Source organism: Pelodiscus sinensis, chromosome 3, assembly GCF_052426305.1.
Source record: "Pelodiscus sinensis isolate ZL-2025 chromosome 3, ASM5242630v1, whole genome shotgun sequence".
NCBI classification, from domain to species: Eukaryota; Metazoa; Chordata; order Testudines; family Trionychidae; genus Pelodiscus; species Pelodiscus sinensis.
In genome coordinates this window covers 177,542,237-177,562,005 of record NC_143054.1, presented here as the reverse complement: position 1 = coordinate 177,562,005, position 19,769 = coordinate 177,542,237, and the positions used below count along the sequence as shown (strand labels likewise).

At 45.6% G+C, this 19,769-nt stretch overlaps 1 protein-coding gene across 5 annotated transcripts in view; it reads right to left on the bottom strand.

Moving 5' to 3' along the window:
* Positions 1–19,769, bottom strand: part of ACYP2 (acylphosphatase 2) — a 95,730-nt gene that overhangs the window by 8,584 nt on the left and 67,377 nt on the right. Inside the window, exon 3 of one of the 5 annotated variants that reach the window (XM_089777515.1) lies at positions 4,146–4,273. The exons of the other annotated variants lie outside the window; for them this stretch is intronic. Within the exon in view, the coding sequence (XP_089633641.1) occupies positions 4,146–4,273 (128 nt within the window). The remainder of the gene's footprint in view (positions 1–4,145; positions 4,274–19,769) is intronic. 5 annotated transcript variants of the gene reach the window in all.

Genomic DNA, 19,769 nt, shown 5'->3' with positions numbered 1-19,769 from the left:
TAACACAATAGTGTAACAAGAGGTGGATACATACTTTATATAGAATGAGAAATACAATCTGAAAAAGGGAACATAGAACTATTTAGACTTTACTCTATTTTCAGTTAGCAAGGATAGAATATATGAGATTGCATTTTGAAGGTTATATTGTAAGTGACAGATAGTAAACCAACCTTTCAAACATTTTAAGTATTCCTATAGTGTTGTGTTGTCTTAATAGAAAACACTATTGCCAACTTCGAGCTTTCAAAATTCATGACTTAGGCCCCAGAATCATGAGACTGGTTATAAATAATCAGATTTTACAAATGAAATAATATGGGATTCTTTTTCTTTGCTTTCTGGTTTCTGAGTCTTCGGGATGCAGTTGGTTCATGCTTGCAGGCTTTTCTCCACACTTAAATAAAAGTGAAGATTCTCATGTCATCAGTAGACTCCTGGAACTTGGGTTTAAAAGAAATTTTGGGGACTCTCATGATAAAACAGGGACAGTCAGCAACATTATAAAAGGTTACCTTTTTTTCAGTCTGAATATTATATGCACGTGTGCACACACACAATAAACGAGGCCCAAAAGATGTCATGAAACCCTCACATAAATTTGGTGTTAACAATTACAAAAATATCTGCATAACAGCTTTTGATAAAGTTAACATGCTAGAGATGTTGACTCCCATCTATACTACAGTTCAAATCAGATCAGAGAGGATCAGGTTTTTAAATTCAATTCTTGCCTTCATGGCATTCATTTATATTTATGCTTTTCGTGGGCCTTTACATCTTCAGATTTTAGTCATCATCTATGCTGAATGCAGCAAGATGGCTAGAGTCTCAGTTGTTACTACACCAGAGATGCTGCTGAGCCAGCTGACATGCATTATTTCCTCTGCCTCCTCCACAGATTCTTCAGGTTTTATATAAAGCAGAGCAGAGGAGGCGGGTGATGTGCAAATCACACATGCCAGCTGGGTCAGCAGTAGTGGTGGTTTAATGAGGTTGCCAGCCCTCCCAGTTTCACCAGGAGTCTCCCAGAATTAAGCTCAATCTCCTGGAGGCTACTGCAGCCAATCTGAGAGATTTCTGGCTGCTAAAAGTCCGATGGCACAATGGGGCTAAGGCAGGCTCCCTGACTGCGGAACAGGGAACTACGGCCAATGAGAGCTGTAAGGATGGTGTATGCAGGAAGAAGCAGTGCACAGAACCACATGTCCCCTATGCAGGAGCCGCAGGGACACGCTGGCTGCTTCTGGCACAGTGTGGGGCTAAGGCAAGGAGGGAGCCTGCTGCTGATTGGGAGCCTCCAGACATAAGCACCGCACAGCTGGAGCCCTGCCCTTCATTCCCTCCCTCACTGCACATACTACTGCTGTAGCCCTGACCCCTCCCACACAAATTTCCCTCCCAGAGCCCACATCCACCTCATACATCCTACCCCCTGCCCTTCTCCTGAGCCCCTCCCATAACCTGCACACCCTCCTATACCTCAGCCCTCTGCCCTAGCCTAGAGCCCCTTCCTGCACCCAAACTTGCCCCCACCCCATGTCCTCTCCCATATTCTGAACCTCTCAGCCCCAGCCCAGAGCTTGCATCCGCTCCCACACAACAACCTTTGCCCCAGTGAGTGAGTGTAAAGGAAAGCAAGTGATGGGGAGAGGACAGAGTGACTGAGGTGGGGTCCTGGGGTAGGGGCAGGAAAGGGCAAGTGTGCTTGGGTTTGTGTGATTAGATACTTGGCAACCTTAGTTAAAAGTGGGAGAATGAGTTGTAGGCCTCACATAAATTGCTCCTAAAGCTATGCTTCACGGCACTCCTCTGCCTCATGCTTCCCTTGGCATAGTGCATTGAGTCTGCTAACAAAAGAGAAGTTTGGGGACAAAGCTGAGAGGATCCAATGTTGATGTGAAGAAAGTAGCAGGCGGGAGTGAAGACGTCAAGGACATCTCATGGGCAGCAGGCGCTGAAATGCAAGGCATTAGAGAAACCTGGATAGGTTGAGGGGTCCCAAGAGAAGCTTAGGGAGAATTATGAATTGCTCAGAGGAGGAGGACAGCATGCAGAACAGGATTCAAAGATCTCCAAAACAGTCTGAGCCTAGTAACTTCAAACTGATTTCCACGACTGTCGACCTGAAGCCTGTTGAAGCAGAATGCATTTGTCTGCAAAGCCTTTGAAACTAAAGTTCCCTCTACTGCTGCTGCCATGGAAACTGATGCATCCGATCAGTGAAAGTGGGTCAGGGTAATTTTAAATTACCATGCTTGCTGTATTGTTAAAAAAAACACCCCAAAATTGTTAACAGAAAATGGTAGGCCATGACCAAAGGTCATTATACAAGTCTGTATGTGTATATGTCTCTCCATGAATATTGCACCTCATAGTGTGTCTATATATGGAAAGGGGAGGGGAAAGTAGCAGAGAGAGATAGAAAGTGCATTGCTCCCTGGAGGTGAAATACAATTTTGACACATGCTATTAGGAAGACCACATCAGACACTGCTACAAAGCAGAGTCACAAATCTGGGACTAGGTCACTTTAGTGACTGAAAGGAAAATAAAAAAAACACTACCACAACCAGGACCAATTGTAAGCCCCAGGTGAGAGACCAAGAACTGGGTGGGCATAAAAAAAATGTATGCTGACATCAGGAGACAGAGTTGGGAGTTTAGTCAATTCTGCTGCAGTTGTGGCTGGCACCTCTCTATAGACCAGAGGTGGGCAATCATTTTGATGGGGAGCACTCCAAGAATTTGTAAAGTGGTCAAGGGCCATACTCTTCTATGATCTTAATGAAGGAGGTACAGGGTCTGGGACAGAGGTTGGGTGTGGAAGGGAGCCTGGTGTAAGGGAGGGAGTTTGGGTGAAGGAGGCAGTTGTGACCTGGAGCACTGGGCTCAGGTGCAAAGGGTTGGATTGTGACCAGGACAGGAAATTGGGGTACAGAAGGGGGTGCAAGGATGTGGGTTATGAGCTAGGGCAGGAGGGGACTGTGATCTGAGGCAGAGGACTGGGGTGCCAGATCTGGGAGGGAATATGGGTACAGGAGTGGGGCAGAGGATTTGGGTATGCGCAGTAGGAGGCAGTAGTGGGGGGCAGAAGGTTGGGGAAGGGAGGAAGACTTGCCAGCCAGCAGCCATTCCTGAATCAGCGTCTCTGCTTGCCAGTGTTCCCTCTCCACTGTGCAACAGCTTTACAGATGATTAATCAGCTCAGCACAGTCAGTCAGCTGCATGCAGGAAGCCCTGAGCCTCTGACTGGGCGGGCTGATTAATCACCTGTGAAGTTGTGCTGCCTCCCAGCTGAGAGAGAACACTGCTGCCTGCCCCGCCCCTGCACAGCCTGCCCCGCCCCTGCTCTGGAGCTCCACGCATTTCGTGGCTGCCTGTTATTGAAACACACAGCTCCCATTGGCCAGAAACTGGCCAATGGGATTGTGCTGGGGGCGGGAGCAGCGCCTAAAACTTTACCTCCTCCCTTCCAGACTCTAATTTTTAAAGAAAATCTGCCCTGCAGCTGCATTTCTGAGTGGTGTGTGGGTGGGGCAAGGCAAGCGGGGAACCTGCCTGGGGCCCCCCTCAGCATCCACAGGCTGTATCCAGTCCGCGAGCCCTATTTTGCCCAGGCCTAGTATAGACTATCAAGTGAGGAATTTCTTGGAGGTACACTTTGAAAGTAATTTCAACAAGGGCAAATGAACAGAGTCTGTGATATGGAAAGGGTATAAATTAGAAGTGACAGCCTGAAAGTACTGAATAAACAGCAAAATGATACATATCTTTTTAGCGGTCACATATCTATTTATAATATTATGAGAAAAATGACTTCTGTATGCTCACCGCATTCTGTATGTGTTACTAATACTGAGCAAATGTTCTACTGGTGTACATTAGCATAGTTTTATTGGTTTTAGCAGAGCCACATCAATTCACATAAGTAGAAAATGTAGTCTACTACGTGCACATTCCTTGGAAACCTGCTTCATTAGACACATGACCCATAATGAGAGACCCTATCGATTGTTAATTCATAACCGAAAAGAAGCAAATTCTAAGCTAGAAGGAACTTTAAACCTAAGTAAAATTTCCTCTATTCTGATACCCATTCCAGAGCTCTGTGGCTTAAAGTAATTTTTGTAAAGTTTGTGGACCTGTTTTTTATATACTTGAGCAGAAAAAAAGCATTTTCCACATCCATTCTGGTCAGAGGCTTTGCACCACTTAAACACCTTGAGCACCAAATTTCAAGTGTGGCTTGTTTCACAGATCTCGCTGAGCTCTAAAAAAAGCAAGCAACATTTGCAGAAAATTAGGCAGCATGTAAGTGACGTTTTTATACAATTGCATTGTTAATCTGTGAAACTCATTACCACAAGAGTTCACTGAGGATGGTAATGTTTTACAGTTCGCCCATGTTGCACTGGTCTAAATGACTACACAAGGCACCAGATAACCGAGAATCAGGCCCTATAAATATTTCATGCGCTTTTACTACAAGGGTACACTTCTGGGGCTATTGGGTGAAAGATGTTTCCTGTGACTTCTCCTTCTACCACATTTGGTGATTCAAAGAAAAAAAATGGGGTGGGGTTGGCTTTCCTTCTCTGGAGCAGGAAGCCTGGAATGGTATTTATTTTTCTACGGGGGGGGATCCTGGAGGTATCCCGGAGAAGCTCTGCCGCATCCAAGGAATGTGTCCACTTTTACAGAACAGTTTCTGAAAAAGCGGACGTGTTCTTTCGGCATCCCTGTATTCCTCATTGTATGAGGAATAAGGGATGTTCTGAAAGAGGAGATTTTTCCAAAATTTGGCCCCATGTAGACAGGCCAAATTTGGGAAAAGACTCTTCCGAAAAAAAGATTGTGGTTTGCAATTTGTGTATCTTTTTCCGACTTTTCTTTGCAGTCTAGAGAGAGCCTGAGTTATTGGTCCTGGAGTGCCGGTCCTTTCTCTAGTCAGGCAGTCAGCTTAGGTAGCTTTCTCTGCATTGGGAGAGCAGCCATCCAGCTGAGGGCAGCCTTTCTCCTGCTGCCACTAGCCCTGAAGCAGCTTGTCTCTGCTCCGCTCCGCTTCATTAGTGCTCTAGGGCTGTGCACCCACCAGAAAAAGTGGGTGCTGTGCATCCACCAGCAGCCTAATTCCCCTCCCCATTCCCACCTACCACCCCCCTACACCTCTTGCCCACTAATGGCCCCACTGACCAACTCCCTCCCCACCCCCCTGTTAAACATCTGATGGGAGGGGGAGGGGGAGGAGTGGGGATGGAGTGACTTGGGGAGCAGTAAAGAGGCAGTGCGGGGGCTAAGGGGAAGCGTGGAGTGGGAGCAGAGCCTTAGGCAGAGTGGGGGGGTTATCCACCTCCCGACTAGAGGAGAAGTCGGAGTGTACATTTTGAAAACTCTCAGGCAACCATTAATTGGACTCAGTGTCTCTAGCTGACTCGAGGTAATCCTTGCTTACCTTATAGGGAAAAGGGATTTTATCATTTTAGGGCAAGGAAAGGGCCTGCCGTTACTCGGTTACAGCTGCTCAGCCAGACTTTGTCACAGGTTAGATTGTTACTTCATGAAGTCTGATTAAAAATTATTTTTCACATTGAACATATTAATTCTAAGAGGTAGTAAAGCATTCAAATAAGAATTCTTATGCCATTAACTATTGTACTAATCCCAATCACAGGAAAAGAAATGAAAGCTCTGGCTTCTAGATGCCGGCTGATTACCACATGTCTAACATATTAAAAAGTAGGTGTGTTTAAACCAAATGTCATGTGCATAGTTATGCATATTACAGCGCTTGTGCAAAGAGTGCAATTATTTATCACCAACAATCACATAACTAAGATCCCTATGACTAATTTAGTCAAGAAAAAATAAGTTAGGCAAATCCCCCATTTTAGCCATTTTCAAAACCATTCATGTGGAGGGCCATCCTGGACCATCAACTAGACACCGATTCAGATGGAGAATTCTGGTTAAAATGAGTATCACATGGCACTGAGAAAGTAAATGAACTAGACAGGAAAGTTTGGTCCCAGCAGCCACAAATATGTACACCTTACTTTCCCCTCCAATAGACTTGTTGAAAGAGAGTTAAAAACAGAATTTTACAGCTCATAGGTAAATGCAAAACAATAAGGAACAAGCCAGCACAGCTTCTGTAAAGGAATATTATGGCAAAATTGTGGGAGGAGCATTATTGTCTCCTTATTTCTATCCCATCTGGCTGGGTTTATCTGTTGTCTCATATTTAGATGTAAGTTCACTGAGGCAGGGGCCTTCGTTTTGTTCTGTGTTGCACCTAGCACAGTGGAGTCTTGGCCCATGATCACAGGCCTCAATACTACATTAACACCAATAATTAATCATAATTAATTAGTTGATATAACTTATTTGGACTTTCAAAAGTCTTGGATAATGTCCCCAACAAAAATCTGTTAATAAACTTACTGTCATGGGGCAAGAGGTCAAATTCTGCCATTGATTATACAAGGGGTGGGGAACCTCAGCCCCAGGGGACAGATGCAGCACCCAGATTGCCTGGATCAGGCCCCCGAGGCTCAGGGCCCCCCCTTCCAGCACTGGAAAGCCTACACTGGCACTCCAGCCCCCGTAGTACCCCACAAAATCCATTAGGCCCCCCCCCCCTAAACTCAGGAGTGGGAGGAGAATGTGGGGAGTGTCTTTCTCCTCCTCAGTTGGGGGACACATCAGTGAGGGTTTTATTTTTAACTTCTCACTTGTGTGGGGCCCCCGACTGATTTTAATGTGGGTAAGTGGCCCCTGATCTAAAAAAGTTTCCCTACCCCTGGATTATGAACTGGCCAGCAGACTGAAAAAAGGAATAGGAATGAATATTAGAGAGATGAGGTAGATGAGGTAATATCTTTTATTTGACCATCTTCTGTTCCTGCATGAGACAAGCTTTAGAGACGCACAGAGCAATTTGGCAGGTCTGGGAAAAGGTCTCCTAGCATCACAGCAAAATGCACGTGGGAACACGTTGTTTAACATAAGTTGTAAGGACATATTGTAAAGGACCATTCAAGGTAGAGTGACCTAAGAAGAGCTCTGTGACCTCAAAAGTGTGAAACTCTCACCAACAGAAGTTGGTCCAATAAAAAATGTCATTCATCTTGTCTTTCTGGCACTGACATAGCTATGACGACACTACATACAATAGGAATAAATAGTCAATTTTCAGCATCGCAAAAAGTTAATTGTGTGGTGTCCAAATGGTGTCCTCTGCATGAGGACCTGTGTTAACATTTATCACTAGAAGATTTACCTGGTGTTATTCGAGTCCTTAACTCAAATAAGTGTTGTTTTTCTTCATTTAAATCATTGCCCATTGGGGTGGGGCTGGGGATGAGGGATTTAGTAGGCAGGGTGCCCCGGGGAGAGAAGAAAATCCCAGCCCTCTCCCACCACAGCACCTTGAGTTCAGATAAGAAGCACCTGTCTGTGGCAACTGAAGCGAGAACAGCCAGGGGAAGGCTGAATATCCCCAGGTACGGGACAAACAGACACACAAGCAGAAAAACTCTCTATAATATACAGTAGATAGCTGTGTCTTTGTCCATCCCTTCCCCCTGCTGGCCCAATGGGCTTATGGTTGTCTTAGTCCCCACCTCCAACCACTTGCTGCCCCCTGTGGTCATTCTGCAGTATTACTGTCCCTCCTACCAGACCCCTCCCTTTCCATTTTATGAGAAACAACTGAATTCCAAGCACGTCCCATTATCCTGGCATAACCAAATCCTGACTTTGCTCTAAAAATGATGAGAAGAGGAAGCTGTATACCAGATTTGGTGTTCCTACCTCTTACCAGTTGAGGGGAGTTCTTGAACAAATGGACTCACAAATGGAAAGACAGACATACATTTCTAAACTATATAGTAAGATGGTACTGATCTAAACTGGTGTCAGGAGGTGGTGATGGCCTGGATGAAGTCAAATAAGCTGAAGTTGAATGCAGATAAGACTGAGGCTCTCCTATGAGCTGCAGTGCTGCCCAAAATTTCCTCAGCACTGGCTGCTGAGACCACTCATGACACATATGGCTTAGGAGGACACTTTGCAGCTGTTTCCACACAAGGAGAATTCTCCCCAACCAGATTCAGGGCTTTTATGGCCCTCTTTATGCTTCTCCAAACATTTTATGTATCATATACAAACAGCAGCAAGCATGAGGATTTCTCCTGTTACATTGTTTGTCCTTGTGCATGGAATTTATACTGCATTTGGAAGGCTTGTGTGCCTGCAAGATTTGTCCCTTTTGGCTTTACCCAGCTGAAATTAGTCACTGTCTTCCAGGCCAGGGAGGCTGCTAGCTGCACAAGGAGCTAATCTTTCTAAAGGAGCATTTGATCAACTACACGAGGCCAAGGAGTACACATTAAAAAACTAAACAATATGCATTTGTGGTGCCTCACCCCGGTAAATGAGCTGTCTCCATCTTCTTCACTGCAGCTCTCTCTTCTGATTCTTCCCTGAATTGCTAGTGCAATGAGGCCCAGTGGGAATTACCACCATTTTATGAATGGACTAAAGATTGATGCAAAGCCCCATCTGGAGATGGAGGAAGGAAAGAAGGAAATAGATCCTCACCACAGATACCTTTTCAATTTTTGTTTAAACAAAGTTGTAATGGGGGCTCTCTGACCAGCAAACACTGACCGAGGACCTTTGGCAGGGAGGCTCATGTCCCTGACAAGCAGTGGTTTCGGCTACCACCCCACCACTGATGCAGACAGTCTTCCCAATCAAGAAAAGAAACTCTCTTCCCTTCACAGTCACTATGTTTCAGGAATTTTTCTGCTTCAAAGACTGTGTGTTCCTCCTTGTTAGGGAAAGAGACTCAGCCAGGGACATTGACTCTTCGAGCAGCATGAACCTTTTGAATTAGTCAGCAAGGGGAGTACCGGGCCCCCTCATTAGCATGCTTAGCACATCCCCAATGTCAATCCCACAAGTCTGACTTCCATAGAAAAGTACAGATTCTTTTGTGATACAAGAAGTGAAAAACATTTCTCACTGCAACTACAACCAGCACTAGGAATTCTTAATATTTTTTCTTTGAAAGTCCCTTTTCATTACAAGTGAAATGTGGCTAGATGAAACACAAGAATAGTAGAGACCCAGGGGTAAGTTTGCAGCCATGTCAATTACTTTCTTGGCTATTTTTCAGCTGAGGGCAGTAAATTTCTTACAAAGAATAAAACCGGGACTTGCAGCTTGGATTTTTCCCTTTGAATGTAGGAATCAGTTTAAATTCAAGACTGAATAAGATCTTTTAGCACTCACAGATCTTGCAATGATTCCATATGCTTTAACTGAGCATCCCACTGTCTTTGAATATTCCACTGACCAAAATTTCAGCTGACTTCTAACTAGCCTCCAATTTTGTGCATGCAAAAACGTACTCACAAATTCTGTCTTGTACTATCTGTGGATGTCCACATTTGAAAGCACTGAGTAGGTAGCCCAGCTACTTAATTTGCACATGCAGAGATATGCATATGTAAAGAAATGCCGAGGCATTTTGTAGTAAAAAACATATGTATGCTAATTCTTGCTGGCAGAAAAAGTTAGCCAAAGATATTTTATGTTGAAATGCTGGCTCTGGATATTTTGATTCTTTTAATTTATTTTCTCATCACTTGGCAAACTGATTAATTCACATGAGTTTTTACATGTTGTCTTTAAAGAAAAAGATAACTACATTGTGGTGCTTAGGTATTATGACCATGATTACAATATAGATAAACAGACTCATAAAATTTGCTATAACGGAATATCAACAACAAAGTGGTAAAGAAAACATAATCTGTGGAAACTGCCCTTTCAAAATATTTCTAATTAATAAGCCTTACATTTAATGTCTTGTAATTTGGCTTCTTCATGTACCATTGATTGACTTGCATTACATGATTTACCATTTAAATTAATCTGATTAAATGTTGGCTGGTAGGATCTATATGTTTAGCCTGCAACCTTTACCACTTTTAAAGCAACTGATGCAGAGAATACATTTTAATAATTGATACTCCATTAGAAAATATAGCTCTTCATAAAAACACATAAAAAACACCACAGTAGATTTCATTGGCAAAAAGCCACAGCAAACTCCTAAATGAATTTTGCATAATAAAAAACGCTTTAGCATTTTCAGAACTAATATTCAGTTATATCATATTTCTTAAATAGTTACAACACTGAGGCAGAATACAGTATACCTATCTTCTTCTGACTTTAATGAAGAAACTGCATTTCTCATATACCAGTACCTCTACTGAAATAAATTTTGATTGTGGCTCTAGACAAAGAAAGAGCATTTAAGCCCATGGTGTTTACTATACATACTAGTATGGATTTGCTTAGATTTCTATCAAGGATTGAGATTCAAGCCTCAAAGAATTCTTTTACAACAATGATGACACCGACTGCATTTATCACACCCCCGCCTACAGTCACAAGAAACAGAAATCATCTGACTGGACACCCCACACTCTTGATCATTACATACATAGAGTGCTTTCAGGAAAAAAAACCTGCGGAATCTTTAACAAACAATTATATTCACGACAATCTCACCACATCTAAAATAGTGATAGAAATGTAGCCGTTTTAGTCTGGGGTAGCTGAAGCAAAATGCAGGACAATGTAGCACTTTAAAGACTAACAAGATGGTTTATTAGATGATGAGCTTTCGTGGGCCAGACCCACTTCCTCAGATCAAATAGTGGAAGAAAATAGTCACAACCATATATACCAAAGGATACAATTTAAAAAAATGAACACATATGAAAAGGACAAATCACATTTCAGAACAGGAAGGGGATGCGGAGGGGGGGGGGGAAAGGAAGGTAAGTGTCTGTGAATTGATGATATTAGAGGTGGGGAGAGTGGGATGTGTGTGAGTTAATGGTATTAGAGGTGATAATTGGGGAAGCTATCTTGGTAATGGGTAAGATAGCTTGAGTGTTTGTTCATTCCTTTTTGGAGAGTGTCGAATTTTAACATGAATGACAGTTCAGAGGATTCCCTTTCAAGTGCAGATGTAAAAGGTCTTTGTAGCAGAATGCAGGTGGTTAAGTCATTGAGAGAGTGTCCTTTCTGGTTAAAATGGCAACCACCTGCATTATGCTACAAAGACCTTTTACATCTGCACTTGAAAGGGAATCCTCTGAACTGTCATTCATGTAAAAATTCGACACTCTCCAAAAAGGAATGAACAAACACTCAAGCTATCTTACCCATTACCAAGATAGCTTCCCCAATTATCACCTCTAATACCATTAACTCACAAACATCCCACTCTCCCCACCTCTAATATCATCAATTCACAGACACTTACCTTCCTTCCTTCCCCCCCCCCTGCATCCCCCTCCTGTTCTGAAATGTGATTTGTCCTTTTCATATGTGTTCATTTTTTTAAATTGTATCCTTTGGTATATATGGTTGTGACTATTTTCTTCCACTATTTGATCTGAGGAAGTGGGTCTGGCCCACGAAAGCTCATCATCTAATAAACCATCTTGTTAGTCTTTAAAGTGCTACATTGTCCTGCATTTTGCTTCACCACATCTAAAGGCACTTTTCTAATCATGAATGCAAACTACTCTGGTGGAGGATATCTTAGGCTTTGTCTATAGTACACTATAAGGTTTTGTCACCAACAGTCAGAGTGTACACACTGCAATGTGACTTTTGTTGGGAAAAATGTCCAGTTTCAGCAACAAAAAACTTCCACCCTATGAGAGCCTTTTTTCTTTTCTCCTCCCTTTATTGTGACAAAGAGTCAGTATACGCATTGCTGTTTGTTTTGTAAACAGAACTAGTTTCCACCAGTACCCCACTATACCTGCCCTGATGGCTATGCTCAGTGTTTTGATCTCTGCTGCCCTGCAGGCTTGCACTTTTCCCCTTTCAAAGCTCTGGGAAGTATCTGACAGCTGAGTGAGATGCTCCATTTGAGGAACAAAGAGCAAATCATTTGGAGTGCTCCTGTTTTGCCCTGCACTAGGAACACAGTGGCAGGCAGACTGCTGCTGCAAGGTGAGGTGGACAAGCTGTTGTGTTGCTTTGACATTCATGAGCACGCAGAGCTACTCATGATGCCACTTCTGGCAACTGGGAGACTGTGGGAGAGTTTGGAAGGAATCTCTAAGATTCACAGGCATCAGCTCTGTCTTCCCACAACACTGTACTGTGGGTTACATACCCACAATGCATTGTTCACGCTGTCAGTGATGGTGCCCCATGTGGACATGATCTGTCCCCTTTCTGGCCATTTTTGTTTTGTCAACTTTGGGATGTTGATATAAGCGTTGTTGACGAAACTTGATAGTTTAAACATACCCTTAATCATTTCAACTGAGAGCTCTAATGAAAGACCCACAGAGGTCTGACTTCCAACCACGTTGTCCCAAAGGGGCGGGGCGGAGGGGGTGAAGGGCCTGAGGCAGCCTCTTGCAGTGCCCCAGATGCTGGGCCCAGGACAAACACTCCCCACTGCAGGCCCCAACTCTCCTCCACCTCTTCCACAAGCCCCACTGCTACTCTGCCCCCTTGACCCCTCCATTGAGCAACGCAGCCTGGGGGAATTATGGAGAAGCAGAATGCAGTAGACTGGGAGAGGGCAGTGTGGTGGGGTGAAGCCATTTGTGGGCCACTCCATCTCCCACCACCCGTGTCATAAGTGCAGGAGGGTGACTGCTACTATCGCCCTGTGCCAGACCCCCTGATTACCCCAGGTCTCTCCCATGCATAGAATAGGGCAGCTGCCAGGGGCCCCCAAAAGTATGGGGTCTGGGTAGCCACTTTGATCCATCCTATGGAATCTACAGCTCTGTTCCCAACTATGCAGGTTACTCACTAGGGGTATGTCTACACTACAGCACTAATTCAAACTAACTTAATTCGAATTAGTTAATTCGAACTAAGCTAATTTGAATTAGTGCATCTAGACCTAAAAACTAGTTCGAATTGGCGTTTTGCTAATTCGAACTAGCATGTCCACATTGAGTGGACCCTGAACCGAGGTTAAGGATGGCCGGAAGCAGTGCCGGCAGGGCATCAGATTAGGACTTAGAGCGTGGAGCTGCTGTCTCAGGCTAGCAGAGGGCTGTGCTTAAAGGGACCCGACCCACACCCCGGACAGACAGTTCTCAGGGGTTCTCCGCTCGCTTGTCTAACTCGATGAGGGACAGCAAAGCAGTCCTGGCTTGGAGTGCCCTGAATGCCCACACTCGGCACATCACAGCACTTGGCCATCAGCCCGGCTGCACTTGCCGCAGGCTGTCATCTGGGGGGGGTCAATCAGGGGACTGCAGGAGAGCTTCCACCTGAGGAGCCCGCAGAGCCACCCCAGTCCTCCCCATCGGGGGCTCGTACCCCATTCCTCCCTCACCTCCTTCCACTTACCCCTCCCTAGCCCCCCTTCCTGATGTACAAAATAAAGGACACGTGTGTTCAAAAATAGAAACTCTCTTTATTGAACAAAACTTGGGGAGACTGGGAAAAGGAGGTGGGAGAGGGGAAGAGAGAGGGTGGGATAGGGGAGGGCAACTAAAATGATCAGGGGTTTAGAACAGGTCCCATATGAAGAGAGGCTAAAGAGACTGGGACTTTTCAGCTTAGAAAAGAGGAGACTGAGGGGGGGATATGATAGAGGTCTCTAAAAGCATGAGTGGTGTGGAGAGGGTGCATAAAGAAAAGTTCTTCATTAGTTCCCATAATAGAAGGACTAGAGGACACCAAATGAAATGAATGGGTAGCAGGCTTCAAACTAATAACAGAAAGTTCTTCTTCACAAATCAAATAGTTAACCTGTGGAACTCCTTGCTGCAGGAGGCTGTGAAGGCTAGAACTAGAACAGAGTTTAAAGAGAAGTCAGATAATTCATGGAGGCTGGGTCCATGGAGTGGTATTAGCCAGGGGATAGAAATGGTGTCCCTGGCCTCTGTTTTGGAAGGCTGGAGATGGATGGCACGAGACAAATGGCTTGGTCATTGTCTTCGGTCCATCCCCTCTGGGGTAACTGGTGTTGGCCGCTGTCAACAGACAGGCTACTTGGCTAGATGGACCTTTGGTCTGACCCAGTACAGCCGTTCTAAGATCAGGGCTCAGGGTCGGGGGTCTTATTGGACCACCTTGATTTTCATGCAAACCTGCTCCTGGGTGGCCAGGCTGGCAGCTATCCTGCCCTAGACGGCCACTTTCCTGTGCCTAGTGCGGAAGTTGTGGATGAGGTCCACGATGTCCGCACTAGACCAGGCGGGCGCCCGCCTCTTGTGGCCCTGGGCAGGCTCCTGGGAGCCGCCAGCCTGGTCCTGGGAAGAGGCGGAGGGCTGGGTGGCAGCGGGTGGCTGGTTCGTGCCGTGCCAGGTGCAGGGTCTGCTAGCTGGGTGCTGGCAGGTTTGCACCTGGCACGGGCACCGTAGCCAGACCGTGCCCCTTTAAGGGCTCTGGGGCCGGGAGGGGGGCAAAAGAGTTTCCCTGGTGGTGCCCAGAGTGGCCACCAGGAAAAGCTGGGGAGGGCTAGCCTCCCACTAGTTCGAATTAAGGGGCTACACAGCCCTTAATTCGAACTACTTAATTTGAACTAGGCGTTAGTCCTCGTAGAATGAGGTTTACCTAGTTCGAATTAAGCGCTCCGCTAGTTCGAATTAAGTTCGAACTAGCGGTTTTTATGTGTAGTGCCTATCAAAGTTAATTCGAACTAACATCTGTTAGTTCGAATTAACTTTGTAGTGTAGACATACCCTAGCTTCCTCACTGACCCACATCACTGAAATCAGGTTTCTATCATCTTGAATTGCCTCTAGTTTCTATTATTATTATTACCAGGCACACAGGAAAAATGATCCATTAGTGTGAGAAGCAAGATTGCTGTGAGTTTACCTATGCCAAAGTCCACCACTGTTGCCGGTGAAAAATTGTTATGAAAAGAATTAAATATAAAATGAGTTGAAATCTACAAGCTGTTTAAAGAGGTTATCAGAGCATAACAGTGTATTTTACAAATATTTTTGGCCAGCATATTTCGATTTAATAACTGTTGTGTGTTTTTAAAGGGTTTTTTTATCTTTGTTGTAATAAAGTCCGATATATCTCACTTGTGAGTCATTCCCTGTTTCCTTCCGTCTTTAAAAATGAAATGACAGAGCATTAACAGCAGGTGGGTGCTGTGACATAAATGTTTTATTATTACACTGAGTCTGTCTCCTGAACCACTTGTCTACAGAAGATGCTTTCTTCTTAGTTTGCAGCTGTGATACAAAAGAAACCAAAACTGGAGAAGAGCCAAGCCAGAAAAACCTGAGTGCCCTGTACACAGACATATGTGGGATAGGTATATATTTCCTGCCTGTCCTGGTCCCCACACTGCTCTTGAAAGTGGCCAGCAGGTCCCTGTGGCCCCTAGTAATGGGTGAGGGTGGTAGGGGATCTCTATGTGCTACCCCGACCCAGAGAGCTGATTCTGCAGTTCCTGTTGGCTAGGAAATGCAGCCAATGGGAGGCGAGGGGGTGGCAGAGGTAACATGCAAAGCAAGGCCAGATTATGACATTTGGAGTCCCTAAATTATGTCAAGTTAGGGTTGCCAAATTTCTACTCACACAAAACTGAACACCCTTGCTCCACCCCTACCGCACACCTCCTCCACAGTCCTGCCCCACCCTGCCCTTTCTTGGAAGCCCTGATTCTGCCCATTCCATTCTCCTCCCTCTGTCATTTGCTCTCCCAACCTTCCTTCCTCACACTAGGGCAGGGGATTGGGATGTCGGGAGCAAAGCGGGGAGAGAGAGCAGAGGACTCTAGCTGGGGATACAGGCTCTGGACTGGGGCTAAGGATGAGGAATTTGAGGTACAGCAGGGGGCTCCAGGCTGATGAATGGAGTGTGGGAAGGGGCTCTGGACTGGGGCAGGGGGCTGGGACGTAGGGGACTCTGAAAGTTCTGACTGGGGGGGCAGACTCTGGAGTGGGGCTGGAAAGGTTTGGGGTGTAGGAGGATGTTCTGAGCTGGAACCAAGAGGTTCAGAGGGTGGGAGGGGAATCAGGGCTGGGGCAGAGGGTTTGGGCATGAGGGGCGAGATGAGGGCTCTGGCTGGGAGAGTCGGTGCTGGGGTGGGACTGAGGATGAGGAGTTTAGGGTGCAGGAAAGTGCTCCAGTCTGGGATTGATGGGTTCAGAGGGCAGGAGAGGGATCAGGGCTAGGGCAGGGGGATTGGGGCACAGGAATGGGACAGGGTGCAAGCTCCAGGCAGCACATACTTCAAGCAGCTCCCGGAAGCAGCAGCATGTCCCCTCTCTGGCTCCTAGGTGGAGGTGTGGCCAGGCAGAGCAGCACATAGAACTGTCTGCAGGCACTGCCCCCATAGCACCCACTGGCTGTGGTTCCCAATCAATGGGAGCTGCAGAGCTGATGCTTGGGGTGGGACAACGTGTTGAGCCCCCTGCCTGCCCACATGCATAGAATACATAGGGCTACAAAATGGCAATAGAGAATACAAGAGGCAATAGGGTATGTAGGATGTTGATAACCCTCAAGCTTAAAGCTAAATTATTAATTGTATAATATGACTAGCACTCAGGTAATAAGCAAACCATTAGAAACTTGTATGTGGATTGGTTTTTTCCAATATCCTGATTTGGTTTTTTTTTAATAGAAGTTTATGCTGAATTACCAAATAATGGTACTAAAGCAGTATTATTTTACCAGGATATTTCTGTGAAAGTTAGTGCTATTTTGTCTATGGGTGCTCCTACCCTGCACCGTTATTTTGAGATAACTAATGTTGTTTTGAAATAACAATGTGAGCGTCTACACAGCCATTCTGTTATTTCAAAATAATTTTGAAATAATGGACGGCTTATTCTGAAATCTGTAAACCTCATTCTACGAGGAATAACTCCTTTTGCAAAATAGCTATTTTGAAATAAGGCGTGTGTAGATGCTCCACTGCTGCTATTTCGAAACAGCCCCTCACGAGGGCCATTCTAAGTTAGAGCCCCAGGAGGCACTGGGGAGAAATAAATCAACATAGCATGCCTACATTAGAGAAGCCTGTCTCAAACTAATTTTGAGGCTTCCATGCAATGTAGACATGCTATTTCAAAATAAGCTATTTCAGAATAACTTAGGGTATGTCTACACTACCCTCCTAGATCGAACTAGGAGGGTAATGTAGGCATACCGCACTTGCAAATGAAGCCTGGGATTTGAATTTCCCGGGCTTCATTTGCATAAGCGGGGAGCCGCCATTTTTAAAACCCCGCTGGTTCGAACCCCGTGCAGCGCGGCTACACGGGGCTCGAACTAGGTAGTACCGGTAGTTCGGAATAGGAATCCTAGTCCGAACTACCTAGTTCGAGCCCCGTGTAGCCGCGCTCACGGGGTTCGAACCAGCGGGGTTTTAAAAATGGCGGCTCCCCGCTTATGCAAATGAAACCCGGGAAATTCAAATCCCGGGTTTCATTTGCAAGTGCGGTATGCCTACATTACCCCACTAGTTTGAACTAGCGGGGTAGTGTAGACATACCCCTCATTTTGAAATAAGCATGCAGTATAGACATAGCCTGTGTTCTTACAGGAAAATGAGAGGATTTTTTTTTACGCCACAAATAAGGAAAATTATCCTTCTTTTCATATGAATAAAATAAAAAGCATTTGATTAATTTTGTAAAATATATTAACAGATTTTTTTTATTTCTTACTACAATACAATGAATTGTTGGGATTTTTCTTTTGCCATACTATAAACATACAATGAAGGTTCCCAAAACAGACAGAGAAGCCAACACAGATTTATCTTCCTCAACACCCACTCGACCCAAGTCACAAACTCAGTTATGTGAAACATGGATAGCGCATGAAGCAGAAAGTGGCATGTGGACTAAAATACGCAACTGTATATATGTACAGATCATAAGAAGAACACACTAATATTTAAGAAAACAAAGAAAAATGGGAACAAAAGCACTATATGACTAAGGCTACATCTAGACTAAATGCCTTTTTCAAAAGAGGCTTTTTCAAAAAAGAGCATCTAGATTGCACTAAGCGGATCGCTTTTTCGAAAAAGAGCGTCCAGACTGCCTGGACGCTCTGTCGAAAAAAGGGCACCTGGAAGCACTTCTGCAGCCTTTATTTCCGGGTCCTACAGCATGCTCTTTGCAGAGACACATGCTTAAAGGGACTCCCCCTGAACTGCTGTTCCTCTGCTCCTGCAGCAGGCTTACCTACCTCCTAGAGGAACAGTGAAGCTTCTGCAGTGCTTGTTTTGAGTGTCTTGCTTTCTGGGACACCACAGCAGTGTTGTTTTTGATTGGTATTTGTGCTTTACAATCCTTTTTTTTTTTGCCATAGAGGCGGAGCTGCCCCTGGGCAGGCGATGGCCCCACACTGTAATGCTTCAAGTTCTGCTGCAATTCCATGAGACCTTCATGATGTTCATGCCAGGTCTGGATTCAGAACCCAGCCTTGAGCCCTTCGTTCGGGCTGCAGCAACACTGTTCTTGGCACCGAACTTCTTCCCAGAGAGGTGATTTTGGAAGCTGGAGACAAGTTCAGACTGGTGGGACCAGCTCATCATGGAGCAGTGAGATGACCAGGCTTGGCTCCGAAACTTTAGAATGTGTAAGGCCACCTTCCAGGAATGTGTACCTGGCTCGCCCCTGCCTTGCAATGACAGGACACCCACCTGCGCTCCGCCATCCCCCTGGAGAAGAAGGTGGCTATTGCCCTCTGGAAGCTGGGCATCCCCGACAGCTAGGCTACGTCTACACTGCATGATTTTCCGGAAATGCTTTTAACGGAAAAGTTTTCCGTTAAAAGCATTTTCGGAAAAGAGCGTCTAGATTGGCACGGATGCTTTTCCGCAAAAGCACTTTTTGCGGAAAAGCGTCCGTGCCAATCTAGACGCGCTTTTCCACAAAAAAGCCCCAATTGCCATTTTCGCGATCGGGGCTTTTTTTGTGGAAAACAAATCTGGGCTGTCTACACTGGCCCTTCTGCGCAAAAGTTTTGCGCAAAAGGACTTTTGCCTGAACGGGAGCAGCATAGTATTTCCGCAAGAACACTGACAATCTTACATGAGATCGTCAGTGCTTTTGCGGAAATTCAAGCAGCCAGTGTTGACAGCTGGTAAGTTTTTCCAGAAAAGCGGCTGCTTTTTTGGAAAAAGTGGCCAGTCTAGATACAGCCCTACAGTTTCGCATGGGGAGATCTACTGTTGACGCCATGTTGATGGAGGTAAGAACCTCTCGGGGGACAGTCCATGTGGGGTAGAGGAAGTGTAATGGAAAAGGGCGGGGGGGGGGATAATGAAGTGGGAGTGGGGGAGGGCTCCTATTCTCACCCTGCCCTAATGTTGGGAGGGGCAGCCTGGCGGGGGGCTCCTAGGGTCTTGGTGGGGAGAGAAAGAGAAGGCACATCCCAAGGACTTGGGCAACCCCTCTAACTTCCTATTCTGCGTGTTTGTATGTGTCTATTTCTGCAAGTGGTGAGGGCCATCGACTCAGAGCTGCTGAACAGGATTGTCTGCTTCCGAGACCTGGACACCCTCATGGCCGGTTTTGCTGGGCTAGGATTCCTGAACTGTGGAGGAGCGCTCGATCGAACTCGTATCCCAATCCACGTACCACCCCATCGAGCAGCCCCATACATCAACAGAAAAGCCCCGGACAGCTGCCATCCGCAAAGCCCATCAGGTGGGGGTCTGCATACGGGAAGGCCTGCATGAGAGATTCTCAGCAGGAGCCCAGTGA